Genomic DNA, 27,826 nt, shown 5'->3' on the forward strand with positions numbered 1-27,826 from the left:
GGCACAGATAAATCAACAATGTGAAATTGTTGGTTTTCTCTAGAACAAAATTTTCGCAGCTGTATTTAAAAGTATGTTGATGAAAAGTGATTCATGAGGTGAAGTAATCATTTTTATACAGTGCATTGGGCACATTTCAGCCAAATTACACCATAAAAAAAATATTATATTTGACAGCGAACTGTTAGTGATGTGATATTTGAGAATGAAAGCTGACTATCCAGAGACTTATTTATGACTATGCTGCTCTCTGATGGTACCCTGGTTTTCATACCCAGTTGTGGGCAGCATGTGTTTTTCCCATCTTTGTCATAGATTTAAGCTTTAGATAAATTTCTCATGTCTTTCCATTGTGAAATAATTCAGATTTGTTTGGTTTAGGTATAATTAGAGGCTATTAAATCTAATTTGTCTACTACACAGAGTTCTTACCAGCTGAATATAGAAGTAATTAAGAAATTTTGGGCTACTTTAGAGGTTTTTAACTTGCATCCATTTTATCTATTGTCTTTTCATTTGAAAAAGGCATGTGTGATTCACCAGCTTACTGTGCGTATAATGCTAGATGGCTTAAAACTGTAACAAATAATTACAAGGATTTAATAGAATGGGCTAAACCTCTTCATCCCCCTTTGCATGAGTGACTTGGGAGCAAAAGGTTGTGACCTACAGGGTCAAGAATACTGAGCGGAGTGTTTGAGAGCAGTAGATTTATCAGACAATCCTATTCAGCCTCCGCTTTCCTATTGAAGCTGTGCTGATGCTCTGCAATTAGGAGACACCAGTTACCAGGGATGTTCATGTTCCTTCTGGGTTTTGTTTGTTATGTTGCCTGTACGGAGTTACTGATTAAGGCTTTGGAGTGTGGAATTCTCTTCGCAAGTGATTTGTTTTGTATCTCTAGGATGGTTTCCAGCTGTTTGAGGATTATTATTGTGTTGGGTTTTTTTTTTCCTGGGGAACCTTGGTTTCAGATAGCAGCCAGAGTGGCAAACTTTGACAAGTTACAACCAGTTCTTTTTGATAAGCTTTTCTTAGTAGAACGAGATAATTTCATTTTCTCTCATGTACTTAATTTCTTCTTTTATTATCTTCCTCAAAAATCAATTCCAATATTTTAGTCTTTTAAGCATTACGCAAAATGTTGATAGCAGATTTATAAGAACTTACTGAGTCAAGTTAGAACTGAGGATGTTACCAAGTCTCCGTATTCTAGGAAACCCGTGGGATGTTTTACAAAAGAATGTGCCCTTGCTTAAGCTTCTCATTCAGAAATTAAACCCCTATTGATACATGGAAACAGACTCCTATTCATATGTTCCATATGATTTGTAGCATCCTAATCCTTGCCATGAATCCTTTCCTTATTCTCTGTATTGTAGACTGAAATACATCATTTCAAAACATGGCTTCTTTACATTCTTTTTTGAAAACATCAGCTCTTGGTCGATCCCAGTTCTAATCGTCTCTTTTCACAAGTGCTGTGGGTTTCCTGAATCCTCTTGAAGAACACTTCAAGTTTTTTAAAAACTTGTCTCCTGTGAGTATATATTTAAAATTTACCATGAATCTGCACATTCATGCAATTACCTAATTGCATAAACCTTTAATTTCTTCCACTTTAACCAATACTTCTTAATTTCAACTATTAGTATACTTCGGGTGAAACGTGTTCGTAAACAGTGTTGTATGCCAGTAGACAGTGAATAATGAATCAAATTAAACTGCAGTAAGTAATTTGTAGGCTGAATGACCATGCAGCTCCTATGTATTGCCTGGTTCACATACTTACTAATAACTCACTTGGCTTAAGCATAATTTTGTTGACTTGTGGTTGCTGTAGTAATGTAAAGCTGTTGCTGTAGTTATTTGCTGGGTACAAGTGAAATTTTGAAACCGTAATAGTTTTTTCCACAGTTGACTTCTGCATGGATTGCATTTTATAACTTTATTATAAACACTTGAAATAGTATAGGTCCAAGAATTACCATCTGCTATATGGAGTTTGTAAAACTGTTTATATAATGTTGATGAACATATTAAAGTGGTGAAAAACTGCCAAGAACATGCCACTAGAACTTGGATTCATCTCCACCTAATTGCTGCAAATTAAAAATTAAGCAGCCTCGCCTAATCTGCTTTCATGACTTTGCAGCATCCAGAGCGGCCTGTGAGTCAGCATCAGGTGCAGTTAGGAAAAAAGAGACATGTTCTGGCTTGGGGAGAGATAGATGGAGAACTGTAATCCCCTGAAGAACACAGTCCAAACGTCCTGGATATTACTGTAAACTGAACTTTTTCACTGGAAAGCTGTCAGAGCTAAGGGAATAGTTCATGGTGCAAATCCTTCCTCCACTGCTTTTCTTCCTTCCCTGCCAAAATGTGTTGTATTAGCAGGTCCAGCGTGCCAAAATTTGCCTTTGCACATTACACTCTTTCTTTAGTTTGCTACATGTTGTTGCCTCAAATAGAATTAAAGGGATGCGTCATTGGAAATTCTTGATACTCGTTTATTTATTTGTTTTTGCTAAGGCCTTACGAAGGGGTCTTGCATCTCAGAAACAAGATTTGGGACATGAAATGTCTTCTGAAATGCTCCATACAGAAAAACTCCCAGCAGAAGGAGAGAAAAGGTGCCCTACTTAACCTGGGGGTACAAGCATGACCCCCACCTTCCTGCTCAGTCCTGCTCTGTCAGTCACGGCTGACATCGCTCCTTATGAAATGTTGACTTTGGAAGAAGCGCCTGGCACAGGCAAGTGGAACAGTTAATTCCTATGGGCTGCACATTTATCAAGCACACAAGTGGTGGCAGATGTGCGCTCCAGCCCTCTGACAGATGTCTCTGGGGTGTGTTTCACAACAAGGCAGTTGTGTCGTGTCTCCAGGTGTGTATTGTGGCCATATGGATTTATTTGCCTGGTTTCTTCTCTTCTGTTAACCCAGAACTGAGAGGCACTGTGTAGCACTTAAGGGTACTTTGATTTCTTCATGTTGTCATAGTTGAAGTTAAGGTCCAAAACTGACCTTTACTTTTAGCAGACAAGGACAATCCAACATCTTCTGTTCCCAGACCTGCTTGGACTTCAACCACATTAATGTTTGTTTGCCACACCATGCTATTTGACTTCATCTGTTCAGGGATGACAAAGTATGTTGAGCTTGCTATCTAAATTTAAAATGAGGACAACTCAGTTTTTTTCCAGGAAGACAAGTGGTTGCGTTTGTGACTTCTTTAGAAGTGAAAGACAATTCTAAGAAGAAACAGGTGAATTCAAAGTTCAAATATTACTTTCTTTCTCTTATTTAGTATTTCTTTGAGGAATTTCTCAGCTGAAGGCACAAAGGGCTGACCTGAGTAGAACAGAGTGCGAGTCCCTTCTGCATCCTCATTCACTGCGGTGATAACTTCTCTGTTAATAGGAGAAAGAAATCTTCAGAACAGCTCTGCAGCATCTCCACTTTCTCTTCCCCCTTAATAAGGTTGCATAGTTGGTTTAAACTTTGAGTATTTGAGAACATTTCACTGTTACATACTTTTTTCAATCTCTTAATATAGAATAAAAGGATTTAAAGAAATCATGAGAGATTGTCCAGTTTTACCTCCATTCATGTCAAATATCTGACTAACTTATTCTGTAGTATCTCCAGTAATGGTGAGTCCGTGACATCCTTCAACAGTCGATTCCTATTCTTAACCGTTTTTATCACAAGATTTTTTTCAGTGTCTGATCTGAATATATCTTGATGCAACTGTGATCTATTACTTTTTCTCCTATCCAGCACAAACACTGAAGAAACGGATTATTCCCTTCCCTTTGTAGCAAACTTAAGTCCTGTTCCTTGTACAATTACACAGAGCTAAGCAAGGCTAGGCAATAGTGATGTAGGTTAAAGGGTTAGCTCTCTAAGTGTCTTTAAGTGTTAGTTAGTTAATTATTATTTAAGTGTTAATTATTTCTTTAAGTGTTAATTAGTTAATTGTCAGTTCCCTGTATCAGAACAACCATGGTTATTTCAGAATCCATAACTTCACTAAGACTTATCACATCCTCCCAGCTTCTTCTTTCCTTGTCTCCCTCTGCTCTGCTCACGTCTTCTTTAGACAGAACTGAGGCGTGGAAATGACCTTACAACCCTTGAGGCTGTAAGGAAGGTATGTATTTACGATGTTGGACACACACAGGGAATAGCTTCACCCAAGGTGTGTGTGTGTTTTACAGTAGCTGTGAGCTTGGTTAAATACAGTAAGGTGTTACATATTCATGAAAGTTTTTAGGAATGCCTATACATACTCATAACCTGTCCCCGAGAAGGTGGTTCTTATTACAATGAGTTCCGGGAGAGCATTTCCAGAGTCTCCACCTCCGGCTCCTCCTGGTTGCAGCTGCGCAGTGATCGTGACGCCGGGTCCTCTTTCTCTGTACACGGTCACCTTTGGTCCAGTGTGATGAGTTGGTTAAAACTGGCGTATCTCCTGTCCTGTGCCCAAGTTTCTGTTATCTAGTTCACCCAAGGATGCTCCAAGGATTATTATCTTTGCAAGGCCTCAGTGAAGTCCTGTTTCTCGTACAATAAGTTACACAGAGCTAAGCAAGGCTAGGTAATAGTGATGTGGGTTAAAGGATCAGCTCTGTAAGTGTCTTTAAGTGTTAGTGTTAGTTAATTATTATTTAAGTGTTAATTATTTCTTTAAGTGTTAATTAGTTAATTGTCAATTCCCTGTATCAGAACAACCACGGTTATTCCAGAATCCGTACAAATAATTCTCATTGCTCTGTTCTGCTTTCCCTGAAATGAGTCCACCTTGAAGTGTGATGCATAAGAGAATTTATTTCAGCTGGTAATAGCCTTTCTTCTACATCTCAGAGTGGCTTTTGCATTTCGACCCTCCACAGTTCTTATCCTGTATTTGTGTAGCTGATTGTTACTACATATATGTAATTCACGTGCCATCAATGAATAGCATCCTGTTTTTTCTGTTTTCTCTTCCACTTATAGCCCTTTCCTGCTTGGTACTATCTACAAATATAACAGGCGTACACTTTTGCTCTGTCACCTCTCTGCCTACTGAAATGTTGAGTAGTAGACATGCAGGAGAGGTCCTTGTGGAGCACCACTTAGTACATCCTTCCAGTTTGATAACTGCTCTCCCACTACTCGTGTCTAACCGGTTTTGAATATGTTCTAGATATCTTCCATTAGATGATAATTCCCTGGTGGTTTCTAAAAGAAAATGTCACATGCTTCAGAGTCCACAGCTTGAATCAAGTCAGTAGTGTATGACCCATACTGCTTTTCATCTCTAATCATGACATGTTACTTAGTATTAAAAGAGTTTTGTTTGGGATTTTGTTTGATAAGTGTGTGTGGATTGTTAGACATGTCCTCATGATTGTCTTCCAGGTGCTTACAATGTCTGTTTGTGTATTATGGTTTCTCGCAGTAGGCACCTTCCTCTTTAGGAAGCCAGTTGAATTACAGTTTGTTCTAATTCCTCCTTTCCCAGACAGTATGATATTTATTGTTTAACTTCATGTTGACCAAAAATAACTCGGCTACAGCATCCTGAAGTTATATGGGTTTTTTCACTACTGCATTTACATGGGTGGCTCATAATCAGCCTGTGATTGTCCTTCTCTAGAAATTAGATGACTTGCGCCCAGAAAGATGGAGATTACACTACGTATTTAGTGATCGACAAAAGCAAATGTCAACACATCACAAGTATGTTGTTAGTAATGCTGGTTACCCTTGCTTATTCTGAATTTAAGGCTGAATAGGATCACTTTTTTCCTGAAACAGCAATGATTAAACCTTACCTATTATGAAAGATTCTGTGATTTTGCAATGAGATGTTATTTTTGTGTGATGTAGATCTTTGATGGAGACACAAGAGCCCCTTTCTATTGACTTGTTACATTTTTGTGGCACACTAGTGCCTTGCATTGCCAACCTGGTTTCCAGGATCAGTTTAGTCATGGCTTTTCTTGGTAGGACCAGCTCTCTGAGTGTAGTGTGATGGTGACATGGACAGGAATGTTGTGTCCCTACCTAACATGGTAGATAGCTCCATGTGAGACTGCTTCATCATGTGAACAGTTGCCTTCAGCAGGACTGGTTCAGCAGCCAGACACCCCAGTGCTGTAGCGCTGTAGGACACCTGGCAGCCTTTCTTGGTAACAATAAAGAGAAGATCCCTGTCTTTGCCAGTAATAACTTTCCCTAGAAACTGACCCATACCTAATATGTTGCAAGAAAACAAGCATGGAAGGAAAAGAAAATATTCTCATACTTGTGCTTTTTATTGTATATATTACTTGGGAACTCACATGTATATTTTGTTGCGTGTTAGTGTAGCATTGGCAGCTACAAAGATCATAGAATCACAGAACAGTTTGGGTTGGAAGGGACCTTCAAAGCTCATCCAGTGCCACCCCTGCCATGAGCAGGGACATCTTCACCAGCTCAGGTTGCTCAGAGCCCCGTCCAGCCTGGCCTGGGATGTCTCCAGGGATGGGGCATCTACCACCTCTCTGGGCAACCTGGGACAGGATTTCACCAGCCTTGTTTTAAAAAAATTCTTCCTCATGGTTAGGCTGAATTTCCCCTCTTTTAGTTTAAAAACTTCACCCCTTTTCTTTCCGTAACAGGCCCTGCTAAAAAGTCTGTCCCCATCTTTCTTACAGGCCCCTTTTAAGCACTGAAAGGCCACAATAAGGTCTCCCTGGAGCTTCTCTTCCCCAGGCTGAACAACCCCAGCTCTCCCAGCCTGTCCTCACAGCAGAGCTGTTCCAGCCTCTGATCATTTCTGTGGCTCCTCTGGCCCCTCTCCAACAGGTCCATGTCTTTCTTGTACTGGGGGCCCCAAAGGCGGACGGACGGACTCCAGGTGGGGTCTCACCAGACTCGACAATTTGATGATGGCCGTGCTTGATAGATTGTAGAAGCTGTTGAGAATTAGAGGTTTTCTGACTAAAAATGAGTCAAGTCATCATTGACTTGTAGCCCTAAAACAAGCCTTGGCTCTACCTTAGAGCTTCTGGCGTGTATTCATTTAGATAATGTTAACCAGTGTTTCTGGATGGCTTGTTTCTCTTTTGGCAGTGTTACTTCCTTACCTTGCCAAATAAGTCTACATTTTAACATACAAGTTCTGGCTTCCTAGTGTAGTGTCACATGTTTTCTATCTCAGCTTGCTGAAGGCAATAGATCTTGCAAACTACGGATCAACAGTGGTCGAATCCTCAGCTATAATTTTTGGAAGGTTATTTTCATTAATATGATGTTCTTTCACTTAGTTAAATGAGTTAATTGCAGGAAGTATTCCACATTACATATTATTATTTTTTTCATATTTTTGAGGAGATCTTGTGTTTTATCTGGGTGATTGCACACATTCTTGTGATGGAGTTCATTATATTTTCAGTTGTTTGTTGTAAAAAATCATTACGTTTTTACATTACATTTAAAAAAAAAAGCATTACATATGTTCCAAAGCCACATTTATGTAATCACTATAATAGGAAAGGACCAAAAGTCCATTGCAGAAGTGACACTTCCCCCCTTCAACTGTGACCTATAGACTTGGGCTTTGTGTTACATCACTCCGAGTTTCATGACCAGCCTCTCCATTCCTTCTTTTGTGATGCAACTTTCTAGTTCAAATAATGCACTTGGGTGTGCAGCTCTAAAAATATGATCTGTTTGAATAACACTGTAGTAATTTAAAATAAAACTATTTTAGAATGAAGTTTGGTCCCTTGCTGCAGTGCAAGCCGGCAAGGGAGTTCCTTAGGAGTGGATTTCTGTGGTAGCACTGAAATTTGGTTCTCAAAATAGTGTTTTCTGAGGCTATACACAAATACTTTGTTCACCCTGTGGTTCTTGGAGCTCGGTTTTGAGTTTTTAATCTATTTTCAAGACTTCCTATGATAGTTATAAACCTCAGAGGCCTGTCTGCACAGCCCGTTTACACATCTGTGTGTAAATTCCAAGTAAGCAGGGGAGGTCCTCACACAGAAATACTATGGAGCCAGAAATAAAAGTTTTAAGTTTCAAAAAACTTTGCAATGTGGTAATTTAGCTTGAGTGTAGCAACAAACTGGTGGTGTCCTAATGCTTATGGCTCAATATGTAGCTGTAACAGTATTGGTGATTTTGGCAATGTTCTGCATTATAGACAATTAAGAATATTTTTGATTAACAGAGTGAAAATCTCACTTCAAGTCCTTACAAATAATATCTCAGTGATTTAGGAGGCATGTAGTGCCTTCACTATGCCTGGGCATATTCAGAATGATTGTTGATTTCTTTCAAATATTTTTTACAGCTTTTCATTTCATTATAAGTTTATTCTGTTTATACAAGTGCATTTTATTAAATGTCAGAGATATGGGTAATATAATATAAAAGTATAAATGGGTCATCTCCTCATAATCACATTTTCCCCAAATCGAAACAAAGCAAACAGCCAAATGTTTCCTTCAAATCCATTTGTGGCATCTTCTGGGGAAAGCAAATATTGTATCCATTTCTCTTGAATACTTGAATTAATCCATCAATCAGTCTCTATGAAAGAGGTTTTTAGCTGACTGAAGTTTTGAATCACCTGCAAATAGCATCAAGTATGTTTACAGAAAACAGCTCCAAGTTTAGCTTCTCTTTTTCCTTTTTTCTTGATTTCCCGTTGCAGAGAGACAGTAGAAAGAGCCAGAGGACAGTTTGTCAGTAGATGAATTTAGCACAGGTCTCAGTGTAACATAGAATTGCTGCAGATGCCACCATTATTTAACCTGAGCCAAACCCGGTATGAAGTCAAGATCATTTACTATTTAATCTGATAACAGCATGTCCCCTTTGGTGACAGACTGTTCTCATTGTTCTAACAACAATGAAACAGCATCAGCGCATCCTTGACCGTGGGGGTGGATGTGGTTTTGTGCACGTCACGGTATATTTCTCTGTATCCTCATGCTCCTAGAACCAGTTTGACTTCCCATTTTCATACTTCCAGGATCTTTTGGCCATTTCCTATTTTTGTTCTGTGCCTGATTCGGAGAGAGTGTTTGGGTTTTGCTGTAGCACAAGGTGCCTTTTTCCATAGAACACTTGTAAGAAAAAGGTTAAAACTGGGTAGTTGAAAAATCACATCACTTTCCAAATTTCAACAAACCAGTTGAACTAAGCAGGGAAAAGCTTAACCTCATTGTTTAGTCAACAATTTTAATTGAAATTGGCTTCTTGTATCAGCCGTGTGAGGCAGGGGCTTTGATGAAGGATTTGGAGAGGGTTTGCAGCCATTGGGGTGACTCAGTTGCTGCTGCTGAGCCCACAACAGAACGTTGTTGCTACACAAACACGTGGAAGGGCTGCATCCAGATAGAACAATTAAACATGTTTTTTTCTTTGCTTTTAAGATCTTTTGAGAGAATTGATCCATTTACTCAAAAATGCACATTTAAGGAAGCGCTAATCTCTGAAGAAATGTGAGCGTTGTAAGTAGTGGGATAATGAACTTCACTACAAATCGGATTTTGCGTTTGGCAATAACACACAAAACTTGATTAGCAATCAGATGTGAAGAGTTGATTGATAACAGCTTTGGTTTACAACCCTGATATAGTATTGTAACTTCAGTATAAACAGCTTTCTTTTCAACTGCAGTGTCACATTCTTGCCAGAATTGCAGAATTTTTCTTTAAAAATGTAATTCCCTGGATTTACATGAAAGATTAATGGGACCACAGTTTGCTCTTGACTACGCTGCTTGTTGTTTCCATTCACCCTTTCTATCCAAGTGTTGCAAATGATGCATTCAATACAGGTCTAGAAATAATAATCTACATGCTCTGCTCTGCTACTTTTACCCTTCGCCTTGAATATTGTCCCTACTTGCTCTTTCTTTGTTCATTTTTTAAAAACATAGTTTTATATTCACTCCATGTACTACTTACAAAAATATAGCCTTTTCAAAATATCGTTTTATACTTCAAGCACAGCTGAAAGAAATGTCATGGATACATTCTTTCACTTTTAATTTAAACACACAAAAGTTAAACTATCAGTCGGATTTGGAAACACAAGCAATGAGACTTTTCAATGCAGTTTGATCCCAGCTGTATTGCACATTTAATAGTTCAAAGTATCATTTTTATAAGAGTTTCTGCTACAACTGTTCTGACTTCAGTTATTTCAAATGTGTTTTTTGACATGTCTCTCGAAGTCTACGTGTTGCCTATGGGGTACAAGATTAGATTTTTTGGTTATAATTGCTCCTTATCATTTTTTTCATAATCCTGGGTTAACAGACAAGACCTGTGAGGAAAGATGGAAAGAAAATAAATGCTTAATCTACAAAAAGGGGAAGTTTTTCCCTTAAATTTGCCTCTGGATTTCCTCTGCACCAGTCACAAGTTGCTCCTCATGATGGTGATGAGTCTTGGATGAGGCAGCAGGTTTTCCATCAGGTTTTCTATCCCATTCCTGGCAACATGGAGGACAAGAGGAAAGCGAGTGGTTCTTCCTGCTCCTGCATCATCTGACAAAAGTTGGGATATAGAGACGTAGCACAAAGGAAGGACTTTGGTTTGATATTGGGGGAAATGTTAAAGTTAACGGCAGCTGGTGCATGGAACACATTGCTTCTACTCTCTGCATTTCCAGGTGCCTTGATGTGGTGATTTTTTGGAGTCTCTAAAGGTGTGTTTCAGTCTGGATGGATGGACAAAAATGCTTGCACATCTATACAGGGGACAATAACGTAGCTTGAAATATGGATATCCTTTTTGGATTGAGTTATCTTTGTGAGATGTCTTTAGTAAAATAAAGGTGATTAGTTGAAATGACAAAAAGAAGAGGAAGAGGAGGGGAAAGGAAAGGAAAGGAAAGGAAAGGAAAGGAAAGGAAAGGAAAGGAAAGGAAAGGAAAGGAAAGGAAAGGAAAGGAAAGGAAAGGAAAGGAAAGGAAAGGAAAGGAAAGGAAAGGAAAGGAAAGGAATTAAAAATCTCACTAAATCTTGAATGTTAAAGCAATCTATCCATCTATGAAGGAAACTTTCCACATTCTGATCCTTTGTGCCTCATGGAGCTGTAGATCTAGAATGGAAGCTACTTTGTATTGAGATGCTGCTCAACTTAAAGTGGTGGTTTTGATCCAAAGGAATTACATCTAAATGCTTCTCTGCTTCCAAGTAGGGTGCTATAATTTTAGATTCGATGCGCTTTGTTTCTGATAGGAAAATTAGTAAGCAGAGTAGTATTTTTTTTCAAGCTGGTGTGAAAGTCATGAGAAGCTGCTGAAGTCAGAAGACTCTTGTGTAACCGTATCTACAAAGATTTTTAGGATCCGGTTTCCCACAGATTTATCTAAATGTCTTTCTGCAGCCTCATCATAGCCCACTGACAGCTCAATGGATTTAGGCATTAAGATTAACATAATAATCATGTTCTTCTTTGGTCCCTGGGAAGTATCTAGATACCGCTCAGATAGTTGGAAAGTTGACCACAACTGAGTAGTGACAAGTCAAAATAGGTTTTGTGGCATGTCCGATCGTAATTTTTATAAATCACATTTTTCACTTAAAAATGAAAATGTGTGTTCTTCTGCTGGGAAAAATACTAGTGGTACACCGTTCTGAAAAACCTTTGTTTTCAATCCCGTTTGTCTTATCTGACTTGACTGGGTTAGCTCTTATTTTATATCCACAGATATAAAATACTTCATTTTAAAGTAACTTTTTTCTACACAGTTAGTGAGGAAGGTCTTACTGGTTTGAAATTGTTCTTGCTTCCCAAGGCCTTTTGGAAAACTAATACTTCCGAAATGGGATTTTATCTTACGGTAACCACATAAACAAATTACTTTCAAACAACTTAGAACTGAGCTTGAACTAATTCTTCCATTTCTCTGATTCAGAATGATTAAATGTGTGTCCCTGGATCTTGAATTTCTTTATAATCTCATTCTCAGTGGCGCTTATTCTGCAATTTCAATGTTGTAGTCACAACCCGCTTGATAAACATGGTAGAGAGTGTCAGACCATGAGGAGGGGTGGAGAAGGTAATGATGGATGATTTGGTTTTAAGAAAAACAAATGATCTTTTGAGAATAACATTTAAAGGACAGATGGGGGCAAATACGAAACAGGAGTTCGACTTGCAGAAATAAAGAGCGAAGTGGGAGATGGAAAAGGAAGAAGATAAATGGATAAAGATGACATCTCAGAAAAAATGACAACTGTTACTGTGTTTACTGTTGTTAACACTGGGGGAAGGAGAGGAGTGAAGGATAGAAAAACAGAAGGAGGATGTAGCTTGAAATGGAAAGTGGATTATCCTCGAGTTCACACAGCTCACAAAGGAGCGTGGGTACCCTTTAATTCCTCATAGCAAGGGATATAGCTGGCGTGTTCAGACACAGTCACGTTTCATCACTGTGATCCTCCCTTCCCCATAAAACACCTTAACTCGGAACCGTGGTCACCTCCACCTCCGATCAGTCTCTACAGGCAGATGTGATGTGCCACCGCATGTCCCATGCTTGTGGTGCTTCCTTCCCACGCGGCCGTAATGAGAGCTCTGCGTAGAGGAGTTTTTAATTTACTCCTACCCTGAAGGGTAACACAAGCAATACGGGGATGCTGTTAAACATGGCATGTGTTGGTGCTGTGAGCTGCTTTCTCTTCACCAGTTCCGTGGGTGCAAAGTGACTTGGTTCTCCAGAAGGCTTCTTGCACAGGGTGTATCAATTGGTCACAGAGAAAATCTTTAGAACACTTATGACAAGACATTCTAATAAAAAAGCCCAAAGCAGAATTGCTGGCAGCTGCAGCCTTGCAGTTCAGTGTGGGAACTTCTCCTTCCCACAGGATGGAGGGAGAGTAGGGTGCTCATGTACAGCACCTATTCACATACACAAACATAAATAATTAGAGTTAGTTCATGTCTAGTTGGAAGTATAGTTAGTATCAAGCCTTGGCTCTATTCCACTTTTACTGTTTTCTTTACGAAAAAATAAACGTGTGTGGCCATAAGTTAAATTTGTGTTACAAATATGCACGACTAAAATCAACCCTATTTGCTCATGTGCCAAAACTGTCCCAGTAGGGGAATTTGGAGAACTCGAATTTATTGCTATGGCCAAAGCCAAGCTGGAGCGGAGCATTTCTGAGTGACCAGGTACACAGTGCCCAATGGGGACAGCTGGCAGGGTCCCTTTGTACCATTTTCTGATGGGAAAATGGAACCAGATTGTGCACCCTTTAAATTATTGCTCGCTGGGCACAAAGCGGTGCTGCCCTCTTGCAGCTTGGGATTCGATCCCTGGGGCGCTCAGGGTGCAGAGGACGGCAGCAGAGGTGAATTACCTCTAATGGTGTGCAACTCACCCCTTATCTCAGACCTTCCCACTTGAATAATACCCTGAAAACAACCTTTTAATATGCTATTGAAGTTTTTCCGGTCTCGGGGATATCTGCAATGCCCGACACATGTAACAGGTTTTACTGTGCTCATTTGCAGCTCGAATGGCTCACAGGGGTCAGCAGCACAGGCCAGGCTTTTTCACCCCTTGAGCAATGAAGCATTGAGTACAAGTTATTATTACCAATTAGTGGTGGCATTATTATTACCAATTAGGGGCTGTATGAAGCAAATCATTAGTCTTAGTTCAGTTATTAGCAGCCAGGTGTTCGTGAAACGTGCCATATGCAGCGAGTGTTGGACCTCAACAGTCTCCCTTGAAGCTGAATTTGTGACGTCTCCACGCTGTCCCTGCAGGAGCTTTTGTTGTGCCCCCCAAAAACCAGCGTGTTTGCAGTCAGCGTGGGGGGATTCCTGTTGCTACCTATGGTATGTACCCAGTGAGTGAATAAATAAGGCAATTCCAATCTCTAGACCAGTATTCTGGAGCCTTTTATGTACTGAATTCATGATTTAAAGCCAGATATTAAATCATGAGTTTTGGTTTTGGTTGCTGCTTCATTTGTAAAAGCAAAATTGTCATGTCAGGAAGGATAAGTTACAGTGCAAATTACTCAAAATTGTTTCTCTAGGACTTCTGGTTTTGAAACTCTTTAAGATGCAATATTTTCATGCACCCATTAGTTTGCATGATGACTTTACACAAGTAATTTTAGACAGCAAGCAGCATGAATTAAGTTCTGTTTAAGACCTTATATAGTGCTTTTATACTGTTATAATTAAAAAAGAAAGTTAATGGGAAAAAAATGGAATTGTGTCTTTAGTGTTGCTTCTGTATTGAATCACATATTTAACTTTGGTGCATTTTGCAGGGGGATTCTTAGCTCTATAGTTATACAGAAGAAAGAATAAAATAAGAATAATTAACAAAGTTTTGATACACCAAATACTGCATAGAATTGACTTTAATCGTGTGATTAGAATAGACATTAGAAATCTTTTGCATGTTTCTTGGAGGAGGAGGGGGTTGGAGTGGTGTTGTCTCTTTCAGCGATTCAGGTTTCTTCTGAATTTCAGTATTAGTGAAGAAAGGATTTGAGCAATGGTGTCTTTGGGGAGTTTAAGGCTGATGAGCGGCAGGATGGTGTTGGTCGGGTTGGCCCCAGCACTGGTTGGGCAGGGACCTCTGCTGGTGTGATAATGGAATAATGGGACACGTAAAACTCAACCAGCAGCTGCACTGGAGTCATTAAGGCAAAAACATCATTATGCTCACACTGTTATTGCTTTCTGTTTCAATATTATTCTAGAAACACTTACATGCATGTTTACATTTCAGTTTGTGTATGGTTTTAATTTACTGGAAAAGTAGAAACTAAGGCCCTATTCTTGAGCTGGCAGCTTGCAGACTTAATTTGTTGAACACCCTTAAATCAAAGTTCATTTAACTTACAGTCAATCGGACGTTTAAAATCAAACTAGTGATACCAGACTGTGGTTCTGTGGATATAGCAGATATATATATAAGCCCTGTGCATTTGGGCTCCATTTGCAGTTCTGCCAGTGATTCACTGTTATTTCTCGCAAAAAGCTGATTGTTTCAGTCCATCTTTCAGTCCATCTCTTTGTTAAAGTGCTATGATAATTTTAAGCCTCTGAATCTTACAGGTAAAGAATCATAAAAAGTAAAATGTTTGCATATCTTTGATGCGAAGTTCTATATTAATTAAAGACAAAGTGAGCCATTTTATTTGTATGCGGTTACCTTTAACCCCTAGATATAGAATCACAGAATGCCCTGAGTTGGAAGGGACCCACAAGGATCATGGAGTCCAACTCCTGTCCCTGCACAGGACAACCCCACAGTTCACACCGTGTGTCTGAGGACGTTGTCCAGTCTCTTCTTGAACACTGTCAGGCTTGGGGCCGTGGCGCCTCCCTGGGGAAACCAGTATTTTAGGTGCAGTCATTGTAAAAGAGAAGCTCTTCAGGATGAATTTCCTGGTGCTGTGTGCAGCTGTGCTTGATACTTACTTAGCACTGTGTACATGGTGACAAACCCGAGTCCTTGGAAACAAATGTAGTGAAGGCCATACCCTTGAGAAGAGTTTCCCAGGAGTATTTAATGCTGTGATGTTGTACCAGCATTGCACCAGACACTCACCTACCGGGAGAAAACAGGGCTGTCTTGATCACTGAACATCTTTCATCTCGTTATGTTCTTCCTGCTGTTGGTGTCTCCAGCCATTGGTAGCACACGTTGACCACGCATGGTGTCTACTGGGAGATGGTGGCACGTGGTCTTGGGAGGATTCAGGCACAGACTTTGCAGGGACAACTTGGTCTCTGCAGGCAGAAGTCAAAGGATTGTGTTTTTCTGCTCCCACTGCCAAAGCTTTTGCGACTGCTGTCCTCTCTTTTCTTGGAGTAGATGTCTTCTTGAAATGATGGTGTTGATAAGTTGCTAGTTTGTGCTTTATGTGCTGTGTCAGGAATGCATTGCTACCATGATGTCTTTCCCGTGCAATTCTATAAGAAGAAAAAGGTATCTGGTCTTTGCTTTCCTACCAACATGACACTGACAAGTCTTCCAGGAAGAATCTGTAGCAGCTGCCAGGTTCAGCTCCTTTCATTGTGTCCTGGGCAGAAAAAGCCAATAACCTGAATGTTTCACAGCCAGTTACGGACTCTTTACAGTGGTCATTATTGACACAAGAACCCTGTAGTCTGTAGCTGAGGATGCATATGATCAAGCTTAGAATCGGAAAAACCTTTGTATAATTGAAAAAACACCACTTTCAGATCGAGAGTCATCTTAAAGGAACAAGCAGCAGAGATCAGCGCTCTGCAAAGTAGAACAATTTATCTCAAACTCAGAACAACTATTCCCTGCAGCTCTTCTTGAGGGTAGGTATTTTATTGAGGTCCAACCCTCCTTTCTCCCCTTGCAGTGACATTTATCTGTCATAAACCCCATCGTGACTTCTTTTCCATAAAGCAACAATTCTTTGTCGTGTGACCCATTGTCAGCCCAGTGGTTCTGTCACCATCCTTTAAAAATTTCTCCACTCTTGGTTTGGATAAAAGAGAGAAGCACTGGCGTTTGTGTGTTGTACCCTTTGTTTCCGAGATGTCCCAAGGCCGTGGTGACAATTATGAGGTTGGACACAGCCGCAGAGTTGTTACAGACGTGCTGTTTGTCGTTAACAAGAAGCTGGTGTTCATCCGCAGTCCTCCTACATAATATTGGATCCATAACACTTTATGTTGTATCACAAGCAGCCCATTATTGAAAAACCTGTTGTTTTTATGTTTCAGGTGCAAAGATGGCTTGAAAGGATTTACATACTCCGCACTAAAGTAAGTAAAGTTTCCATGAGTATGTAGCTTAAAGTGAAGATTTTGAGGAATCGTGCACAGTAGCAACAACATTGTATGAAAAGAGAGAAAAATCACGCTGTTGTAAAAATTTTCCAACTTTGGGGGTGTATAGCATAGTTTGAAGAAGATATAATAAGCTGGGAAGAGAGGAGTCTTTTCATGTTTGGGACCATTATTGAAAGGAAACACAGACATATGGTTGCACGTTTTTGAGGGAGCATTAATCTTTCTAAAACCGGGATTCATGATTCTTTATATTCTCCTGGAAGCCAATGGCTGCTGTGTTTTGACCTGAAGTTTATTTGGTGTATTTCCAAAATGCTGAATGAGTACAACAATAGTTTTGCACCCAGCACCTGAATAAAGCATGGACTTGTGGCATATTCATTTGAGAGTTCCTAAATGGACCACTAAACCTTGTGTCCGGCCTGGTAGTCCATGCTCTCGTAGAATTTACTTTGTGATGGGACCCTCTGGTGTTACTCATTTGGGTCATTACACAGAGTCCCATCTTTGTGTCTCATGTCAGAAATACGAAGACATGTTATTCTTATATGTCTTTTATGAACTCCGCTCCATCTGCTGCTCAGTGCATGGACAGTATCAGCTCTCAGGTGAAGAGCTGAAGTCAAGCAAAACAGACTTGCTGTTGTTGGTAGTGGAAAACATTTTATAGAGTTTGCAGCTATGAAACAGCTGTGGAATTTGATATCAGGTGCCAATAGTTAAATAATTCAGTCTATAGTCCAGACATCTGGACATGACACTCTCCTATGGCAACGTGCAGAAACAACACTTTCTGAAACCTCCAGTTCACTGCGAGATTCAGTTACATATCACATGACAGACTTTTCATACCTTCATCACCATCAGCAAGACTACCAGCATATAGTGTAATTTGCAAAGAGTTAGGAAACATCTTGCTGCTGTGACCTCCTTTGCCCTTGATATACAGTAATTCTACACCTAAGATAAAGCAGTCTATTGACAATATCAGCTTCTGGGTGAAGACAGAGGGCTGAAGATGAAGCCAAGCAAAACAAAGTTGATGCTCTTGGTGGGAGCGAAAACATTTTGAAGATTTTACAAAATAGATATTTTGTAAAAATATTTTAGTAATAATCAACCTCTAAGTAACCACATTTTGCTGAACGTAATTGAGACATTTCATATGCCTTTTTATTTTCTTATTTGGTGTTCTTGCTTTGTATGAGAAATGGACTTACCCAGTAATGGGTCTTTTTTCGTAGTTTTAAAAAATTCCTGGCAGCGATTGTGACCATTATCTGAAGGTTAAATACATATTGTGCAATATTTTCAAAGAGATACAAGGTTTAGCAGCTGTATAGGAAGCGTCTTCTTTTGCAGATCTGTGGGTAACTTCTTAAGAGATTTATATTGGACTGTATGTATTTCATTGAGTTATTTATATAATTGTTGTTTTGTTCTGTTTTGTTTTTCAGGTTCATTGTAGGGAAAGAAGAAATCCCCACTCATTCGTTTTCACCTGAAGCGGCTTTTTCAAAAATAGATAGAAAGATAAAGCATTGTGAAAAAATATCACAGCCAATGAACATACTGGCCCTAACAAAAAAGCTCATGGACAAAGTGTGAGTTGAAGAAAACAAAAGAAAAACAAAACAAAATGAATCATTCTTACTTAGCTCATTTTAGTGGTTTGTTACATTAGATTTGACAATGTTTTATAATACTTTTCTTTGCACTTAAGTGTTTTGCATTCCGTTTTTACTGGGTAGTTGGCGATGACAAAGGTTGAACTCTAATAAAAGCATAATTTAAGACCTATATGTCATAGCAATGACTTGCAAGGTGCAGCTCTCTAATGAGGGGGGGTAAGTTCAGTCCATTCTGAGTGGGAGAGCACTGGTTGTTTTGTCTGCAGTTTTCAGCAAAACCAGCTCATGGTGTGGTTCTGCTGGTGCTAAGTAGTGATAATATAAAGGGGAAATTGCACAGGAACCATTCTTAGTTAGGTCACCTTAAGTGACCATAGCATCATCTTTTTGGTGGCCTGCATCCCTGTATGGCATAAAGGAGAACTACCAAAGAACAGGATTGGTGGCACCGGGCCAGCCTCCTCTATCAGGAAATAGGGAATTGCAAAGCAAAAAGTGAGTCTCCAACTGTTTTGCACCAGGTCAGATCTAGACACCTGAAGTTAGGTGAGATATGGGTGCAAACTGAAACATAGAAGGTTCCACTTAAATTTGAGAAGAAACTTCTTCACGGTGAGGGTGGCAAACACTGGCCCAGGCTGCCCAGGGAGGTTGTGGAGTCTCCTTCTCTGCAGACATTCAAACCCGCCTGGACACCTTCCTGTGTAACCTCATCTGGGTGTTCCTGCTCCGGCAGGGGGATTGGACTGGATGAGCTTTTGAGGTCCCTTCCAATCCCTGAGATTCTGTGATTCTGTGATTGGATCCCAGTCTATAGGATCCAATTTATTGTTCTTTAGTATGAGCTTAAAGAAACGCCATCAGAGAGCTTTTCATGCTAATACATTCAGATGATCTGCTCCTGCTGAGCTTCATTTGTCCACCTCAGGCAAGTTGGGTACCACCAGGAGTCATTCATTTATAGGGAAGATGGAATAAAAAACGGAGTAGAGGTCTGTTCACATGGCACCTCTGATTCTTCCCTTCCATTGACCTCTCCAGGACCAGTTCTGTCACCAAGATCTTTACCTGCTGACATGCAGGAAAGAAACAACTCTTCCATGTGCGTTGTGTTCCCAAAGTAGTGGCTTCTCTTACTTGCTCGGATAACAAACAAACATGAGGTGACCTGCATCACATGGTGACTTCCTATGATGTGCTGTGGTTTTTAATTGAAAACTATAAGTCAGCAGCGGCTTTTCAGGCACAACAGTATTAGACAACAAAAGACCTGGAAAGAGAAGACAGCTCCAGCTACAAGCAGATTAATTTAGCCAAGTTGTTTATGCCTATTTTGTCTTACATACCCATCATTCAGCTTGATGAAGACAGTTCACAGCTCTTTGGCTGTTCATTAAGTACAAGGATGAAGGGCTATGGGTGGAGAGGAGCATTTTTCTTTAAGGTTTTGAAACTCCTGACTCAGACATTCAGAAAACTTTCGATTTTCAGTCCTAATGCTCTCACAGGTTTCTCCTCCATATGGTTCTTTTCAATATAATTGAGTCTAAATGCCTGTAACCTGATCACATTCTCATTACAATTTTAGCCACATAAACTGACCTCACAGATGATTTATGGCCATTAGAGTTTATAGTGCACGATTCAAAACTTCCAAGATCTATGGCACAGTATATAAATTGTGTAATTTATTTTGCATTAAAACTTAAATACTTGGCTATAGCAAAATATAATGTTCAGACCTGGTATGAAATTACTTCTTTTAATTCTACATAATGAAAGGCTAACAACTGTGCAACACATGCATCCCACCGTCCCAAGCCAGTCTCCTTTAAGTGCTTAACGTCAAATTCAGTACGAAGTAAAAGCTACATAAAAATCGACACAGTAGAAGAAATAGCCCAGAAGTGAAAAGCTGGTGATTGAGAGAAGGCTCACAGAGCAGCTCTGTGTGTCTGCATGTTCTGCCTTGCCCTCCCGTGAACCTTACAATGCTATGAAAGATGTAAGGACACAGATCAGGGGTGCTTGATTGAATGTCCTTCCAGAACCACAGAGCAGAGACAGACCGGGAATGGTCGTGTCACTTCTCTGTGATGACCACAGCAGAAAATTTGTTCTTTTATTTTGTATTTAATGCATAGCATGGCAAGAGGTTGGATCCAAATAAGCATGCAGACACTTCTTGCTGTACAACTACAGCATTGTTACTTTTTATTGTATTTTTATGGCATCATAAAAGTTCACAATGCCCTTCAATAAGTAATGGAGAGAACCAGTGCTGGGAAAATAGCACTTTGTGTATTTCTAGGCAAGAAAAATTTATGAAGTCTGCTGTTGATGACGCTGAAAACAGCTACAAGTTAAAATGTATTTCATTGTGCTTTTTGCAGGTGCAAACATGGCCCAAGGCATCGATGCTGTAAACACTATGAAGATAATTGCATCTCATATTGTATTAAAGTAAGTGCAGAAATAGTCAGATTGACAAACTCTGGCAAAGACAGTGTAAAAGTCTGTAGTCGGACAAAGCACACACTTAGGAAGTGAGAAAGGAGCCTGTTACTCATTCTTCTTCTATTGAAAATGTGACAAGCCTGAAAACAGATTTTCTCAATTTAGGAAAGGGTGGTGGGAGGTCAGAGTTCTCCGGTCTTTTAGATCAACTGGAATGAATGAATAACATAAAACGTGTGGGAAAAAATGGGCTGATGAGCCAGGAACGTGTTTAGCTATGTGATGCACTTGACGGCTGAGCCCAGTTGCGATCCCACCCTGAGTAAGGCATCGGGAATGTGCTGCTTGGGCAGCGGCCCCGGCGCCGAGCTGCAGCGCTGGGCTCACTGCGCCCCTCGGGTATTTTAACAGCTCAGGGTAATGAGAGATCGGTCGCAGATGCTGTGCCCAGGAAGAGCTGTTTATGTCTGGTGGCAGAATTCATTCTCCTTTATTAATGTCATCAGCGCATTTTTTTTTTCCAGTGGAGCACTGTATAGATGGGATTTGGTTTGGCCGGCATTGGGCTGGCACAGGTGGTACCACCTGCCGTGCCTGTTTTAGGAATTGGTGTGACTCCAGAAGATCTCAGTCACTTAATAATTTACACATTTTTTTTTTCCGGAGCAGCAAAAATACATTTGAGTATCTTCAGATGCTTTTGATACATATTACTTTCAAAAATAACTTTTTAAAATTAAAATTTTGTATACAGTTAATGTTATTTCAGAAGAGCTATGCTTAAATTTAGCATCAGAAGAGATGTAGCACAACATTTATTCGTGTATGTTTATTAACATCATTTTTTCTTGTATCAACACACCTTTTACGCTGTGGTGTATTAGTGGACCACCGAGTAACATTTGGGTATAAGTGGCACTGGAGTTGGTGGGATTTGAGGTGGTGCTTAAGTATCCTGTTGAGTTACGACGAGAATGTGCAGTAGAGCATTCAGGAATCGTTCAGGATAGTTATGTAACTTTTCTGTTGCAGGAAGGATGTATATTTAACAGAACCCAGATTAAAATTAGGATTCTACAGCCTCTCACCACTCTCACAGTCCACATAATGTTCCATTCATGGGCTCTTTTCTTCAAGGCGTAATATCTTTGGGGACATGGACTTTTCGTTTGGTTTGTGCTTGTTCCTTTTGCTGCTCGGTGCCTCCTTTGTCTCCCATCTCCTCAGAGCTCATGTTTGGGCAGAGTCCTCTGCGGAGCAAACCTTCCCTCTGCAGAATTTGCAGAATATTCTGTATTTTCCCCATAGATCTTGGCATCTGACCCTCAAAATAAATATCTGACACTGCAGTGGAGGTTACATTCAAATGATTAAAATGAAGCAGAAGTGATTTTATGGGTTGATATGCTGCATTTCCAGATCTCTGCTGCTGGTAGCATCTCCTAGTGTGCATCTTTTTAGATGGGTACCTGTAACGTCAGTCTGCTGCACCTTTACGTAACGTGCTGTCTTTTGTTACTTAGGTGTATTTTATAGTAATTAGCTCTTACTGTTAGTCCAGACTTGCTCTCTGAGCTTTTTATTTATCTCGCACAAAACCGTGATCTATTCGGTGCTACATGCTCAGCAGCCAAATCTATAAGTACCCCCATACCACTATTGTTTTACAAGTGCAGTTAGAACAAACAAGTGAGGATTTCTCGTAGGGTTCTAATGGAATTGATGCCTTTTCTCCATGGAAAACTGTCATAATCTGCGGGAAGAACAATTATGTTTGTGACTTCATGGCCTTTGAAACAGAAGGGTGACCAAGAAATAGGAGTTAGTCTTGTTGAATTACTCTAGTTGAGAGACCCAAATCTGATTTTGGGTTGTCCCCGAACTGCTTACTGTCCTTTCTTAGGTACTTAGGGAGATGTGTTAATGATGAAAATAACAGAGAGAACAAAATAGGCATATTAAGTAGTTTCTGTTCTCTTCAGTTGTATATTCAGCGTCATTCTGTTCATATTTCATATACCCTTGAGGGCAATGATGGCAGAAGAAAACCCCACTGGTAGTGGAGCTGAACTAACTCTTGACCTGACAAAAATAATAATTACATGAAAATAATAATTTAAAGTACCCCCACATTTTTGGAAGGCTGTTCTTTCTTTAAAGATACCAGTTGTGCAGTTGAACTATACTTAATTCTTGTACCAGTCATGTACAGGATTTTAGTATAAATTATTCTTGACTACAATAATAAAATCAGGGAAATGTCACTAAACTGGCAGCCAGATCTTTAAATTTCTTGCCTTTTCTGTGACTTTTAAAAATAAAAACGTGAGTGAAGACATTTATTTTTATGTATTTGGACTCTTAAAGATCCCAAATTCTTAATGCATTTGCTGTTGTCTCTGGGGCCGTTTCTGGAGTCTGTCAATAGTAACTGCCGGCTGACGTGATTTGAGCATTTTTTTGCAATTCCATGTCTGTAGGGGAGCTTTTGAATCTGATCATGATCTGATGAGCTGCTCATTGCCAAGATTTCTTGTCTGTGCCGTATTTTCCTTTACGCTCGAACATCTCATCTTCTCATTATCATACCTGTGCTTTAATTGTCATTGCATGCTCTTTTTCTCCTGTTTCACGTTTAAATGCACATTACCTTGTTGGCAGAATCCATGGTAGCTTTTATGTAGCATTTAGTAATGACATGCCATCTCATTTCATAGACTTCCCTTCATATCTTAAATACTTAAAATGCTTTGGGTTTTTAAATATCTGAAAAGAGTTACCAGAGGCAGTTAAACAATATTCTTCCTCTTTTGGATTCCACTTGATTACAATGAGGAGACATGAGCCATCAGTACAAGTCCAGTTGTGCATTTTCTCTGCTGATGCTGCAGATGACACCTGGTGACCCTCACACCTAATGACGAGGGCGACCAAAAACAACATGAGGTTTTCTTTTACTGTGATGATTGTAATCTCTGCATTCTGTCTCTTGAAGGCCAACCGTATACCCATGAAAACTGTCAATATCTTTACTAATTTATTTTAAATATCTTAACTGATTCCTAATACATTGCGACAGGTTGACTGAGTTTTGGCGTGTTACTGAATTTGAGTTATAGCCAATGTCTTGGCTGTATTGTTAACTTTTTAAGAAATCTGTTTCTCAAAAGGGAACAAAAGGTGTATTCAATGAGTTTTGCAGATATGTAGTCTCACTGTGCAGCTACTTCTGGCTGATCTGAGTCCCAACTCAAAACCTCTGTGCAGAAATGGCTCTTAGCAGAGTTTTCTTCTCTCACTTATGTTTATTGTAGTGTTGGATGTGTCTGAGTTTCTAGTTGGAATTTAAGTGTTTCCTAACGCTATGTTCCTCATCCCTTCAGAGTAACCTTTCCTACAGCCACGTGAAAATGTCAAACATCCCATAATGTTGGCTGTTCTCTTGGCGTGGGCTTTGTTGGTAACGGCTGCTCTTAGGACTTTCTTTTTGTATAGTGATACCTGGTATCATAATCTAATTTTCTGGGAAGACAAGGGCTATGTACTTAACGCTAGGGTACCTTTTCATTTAGGTGTGAATATATGTACTCAATTTTGACATTTTAACTACGCAAAATTCACAGCACATTTATATCTCTGCCTACTTCACATATATTTTCATTACATGATCAGAAAACATCGGGTTGTTAGCTGTTCAATACGTAGCATTTACATACCTTTAAGACCAGCAGTACATTATTTATTCATAGCTACCGGATCACTGGATGACACAATATATTTTCTTCCACTTGATTCTCCTAAACCCCTTCTCGAGTAGCAGGGAAAGTAATTGCTTCAGGAAAATTTATTACTGGATGTTTAACCACAATAAAATTTTACGAGCTTTATGATGCGTTATAAAGTTCTGTAGGAGGCAACAATGTTTTGCATTTCTGAGTTGGGAACATTGCTCAGTCAAACCCTCTGCCAGTTATTCCTGTGACTGGAATTGTCTCGATGTCCTTGAGCATCTTCTGAAAACCGTGCCTGCCTTGTTTGCCAATAGTGAGTGCACAGATAGTTTTCAGATAAGGCATCTTCCAACCCTAAAAATGGATAGGTTTGATTCAGAATGGTTTGAGAAGTTCAGCCACAGGGTAAGGATAATGAGAGGAAGCTGTGGGGGAAGTTATAAGGAACTGGGGAAAAGAATTTGGAAAGAAAACGTCAGTGTGGTTTTGTGACATGATGTAAAAAAGCAGCTCTGTATCCAAGGTAGAGCAATAAGAAAAAAACCTTTCTGAGTAGCTCTGCTCATAATCTCCCTTCCAGTTTTGCCCTTTCCCTCTGTGCAGGCGTCACGCAGCCCCCGGTTTGGTTGAGGGAAAGTCCATGAGCATGTGCCAAACCATCAGGGTCAATTCTCACACTTTCTGGAATTTATTTTTGTGGACTTTTTCCTCCTTTAGTGCTTTCTCCAAACATTCGAGTGTAGAAATGCTCTTCTTTTTTTTTTTTTTCCCACCCCATTACTTTCCTCTGTACACCCATTTGTGGTTAAAAGCTGGTCAGTAACATGGAAGTGAAGTCATCGCGAGTACTTCAAAGGACAGAATTCTGGAGCAGAAGAGGAATGAAGTTTGCCCATTGAGGCCTTTCATATATTCCTAGATCTTAAGGGAGAGTCATTTGTCTATGATTTTATTGCTTTTGCTATTTTACAGGGGAATCGGGGGAGAAAAACTCCCTTGGTCTTGAGTTTGAAGATGAGGGTGCATTTTACACAGGATCTGCAGAGTGGATTTTCAGCTGCTTGATGTCAAAAATGAGTCCTTCTGTAGTTGCTTTTCCATTTTCTGATGTTGTGGTTTCTTACCATTTTCTCCAGGGCTTTGTTAGGATGTTTAGCATCGGTTACCTGATCCAATGTTGCCTGCGGATTCCGTCCACCTTCCGGCATCTCTCTACAGAACCATCCCGGCTACTTTCCCTCTTCTACAACAAGGAAAATTTCCAGCTTGGAGCTTTTCTGGGATCTTTTGTCAGTATATACAAAGTAAGCTTATAACATACAGAAATGATGAATGCCACGTTTTGTATTTCACTTTTCAGAACATCACAAAGAGCTAAAAAGTCTAGCCGCTTAATATCACTGATACTGTTTGCTGCAGCACGTCACTGACAAATCCTGTAGTATTGAAGTAATCAGATTGCAAATAGAAAACTAGTTTTTCATTCTATGTGTTTTTTCGATCATTTCTGAATAAACAAGATGGATTTTGCACTACGGCATCAAGATCAGGATATAGCGAGTATTTCAGAGGTGGTGAATTCAGATTTCAAAGGGACTTGCTGTTACTCAGAAACAGTGCAGACACAAGCAGTGACTGCAGTAGCAGCAGTGTTGCCAGAGAAAACCCATTTGCACATTTTTTGGCTCAAATATCTGGAATTCTTACTTGACACTAAATAGCAGGAGATTGCAGAACATATATCACGTGCAGCTGAGGAGACACTGCACTTAACACTTGGAAATCTGCCCTTCTGCGCCGTTACAAGATGACAGATTGTGAACCGATACGCGTTCATACGGTATTGTTGGAGTTAATAGAATTATGTTTATTTATGCCGAAAGAGAACGTGACCAAGCACGCTCCCTAAGGGAGAACGTGGTGCACAGTGCGGTGCTGAAGTGGCTTTTGCACTTTTATGTTCTTAATCACGCATCATTTTTCAAATGCTACTTTACTTGCTCTGCAAAGTTAAGATAGCTCTGTATTGTTCAGGACAAATATTACTTACTGAAAATAAAAAAAACACAAATGTTATTTGTCAGCAAAACAGCGTTTAACTTGACTTGCAGTCAGATTGAGACACAAGAATTTGTAAGGTTGGAGAGTTTAAACTTTTGATGGCAAAGTGGAAATGGGCTGTGAAGAGTTTATTTGAACTTTAAATTTTTTCTTAAACTTTATACAAAGAACCTTTAGAGAAAAAGAAGTATTTAAATTGCAAGAGCTGAAATTATTTTGATGTCTTTTAAGAGCTTGTATTATAAAGAGTATTTTAGTTCTATAGATGCTCATTTTACAAGGGTAACACACTTTGACCTTTGTTTATTGTTTATTAAGCATGTACTTTTTGTTCTTGTTTGCATTCCATAACTTTTTTGCAATCCATTATATGGATTTGGGTTGCATTATATTTTTCTTCCAGTTTGGAATAGGGATGTAGGGCAACGAAGACTGGGCCACAGCCAAAAAAAATGAAATGCTTGATGCTTTTTGAACCCAAAGGAATTGCATTATGGCTACTTTTTAAAAAAAACATCTTGTCCCTAAAAGCAGCCCAAAATGCCATTGGAGGATTATAGTAGCTGTACCATTAATGGCTTTTGTTCACTTTACTGTTAATTAGTGTCAGCAAACAAGGTTATGCAGAAAATACATTAGCAATTGTAGCCTGTTTTCATTTTTAAATCAGTTTACAAGTTTGAGCAGTAAAGCTGACTGCCATAATTGCAATGTATTAACGGCTTTGCTAGGTATTTATTGAAAATGCAGACTGTAAAATAGCTAGTGAGACCACATCTGTGATGCTATGTCCATTTTTGGACACAGATATTGTTTCATTTCTTCTTTTAATTTTAATGTCTTTTAAAAGAGTGGGTTCACCTGAGGGCCACCAAGCGGATTTGAGGACTGGATCATATGTGTGAGGAAAAGCTGGGAGAACTGGGTTTTAAGCCAGAGAAAAAAGGCTCAGGGAGATTTTATTGCTACGTCTACCTCTTGGAGGTGTGCAGTGATGGGATGAAAGGCAATGGATACAAGCTGAAATACAGGAGATTGCGAAGAGATACAAGGAAATATGTTTTCATGTGAAGGTGGCCAAATATTGGAACAGGTTGCCCACTGAGACTGTGTAGTCTCCATCCATGAAGATGCCCAG

The 27,826-nt window shown here is 39.6% G+C and overlaps 1 protein-coding gene across 3 annotated transcripts in view; it reads left to right on the top strand.

Annotated features, from left to right (window-relative positions):
• The window catches only part of TMEM135 (transmembrane protein 135), a 179,304-nt gene that overhangs the window by 142,101 nt on the left and 9,377 nt on the right, over positions 1 to 27,826 (top strand). For all 3 annotated transcript variants that reach the window (XM_071802470.1, XM_065832681.2, XM_071802500.1), the window contains 4 exons: positions 16,740 to 16,781; positions 18,266 to 18,412; positions 20,833 to 20,902; positions 25,764 to 25,931. In XM_071802470.1, coding sequence (XP_071658571.1) covers positions 16,740 to 16,781; positions 18,266 to 18,412; positions 20,833 to 20,902; positions 25,764 to 25,931 — 427 coding nt within the window. The remainder of the gene's footprint in view (positions 1 to 16,739; positions 16,782 to 18,265; positions 18,413 to 20,832; positions 20,903 to 25,763; positions 25,932 to 27,826) is intronic.

The sequence above is a fragment of the Patagioenas fasciata genome, chromosome 1 (genome assembly GCF_037038585.1).
Source record: "Patagioenas fasciata isolate bPatFas1 chromosome 1, bPatFas1.hap1, whole genome shotgun sequence".
In the NCBI taxonomy this organism is placed as follows: Eukaryota; Metazoa; Chordata; class Aves; order Columbiformes; family Columbidae; genus Patagioenas; species Patagioenas fasciata.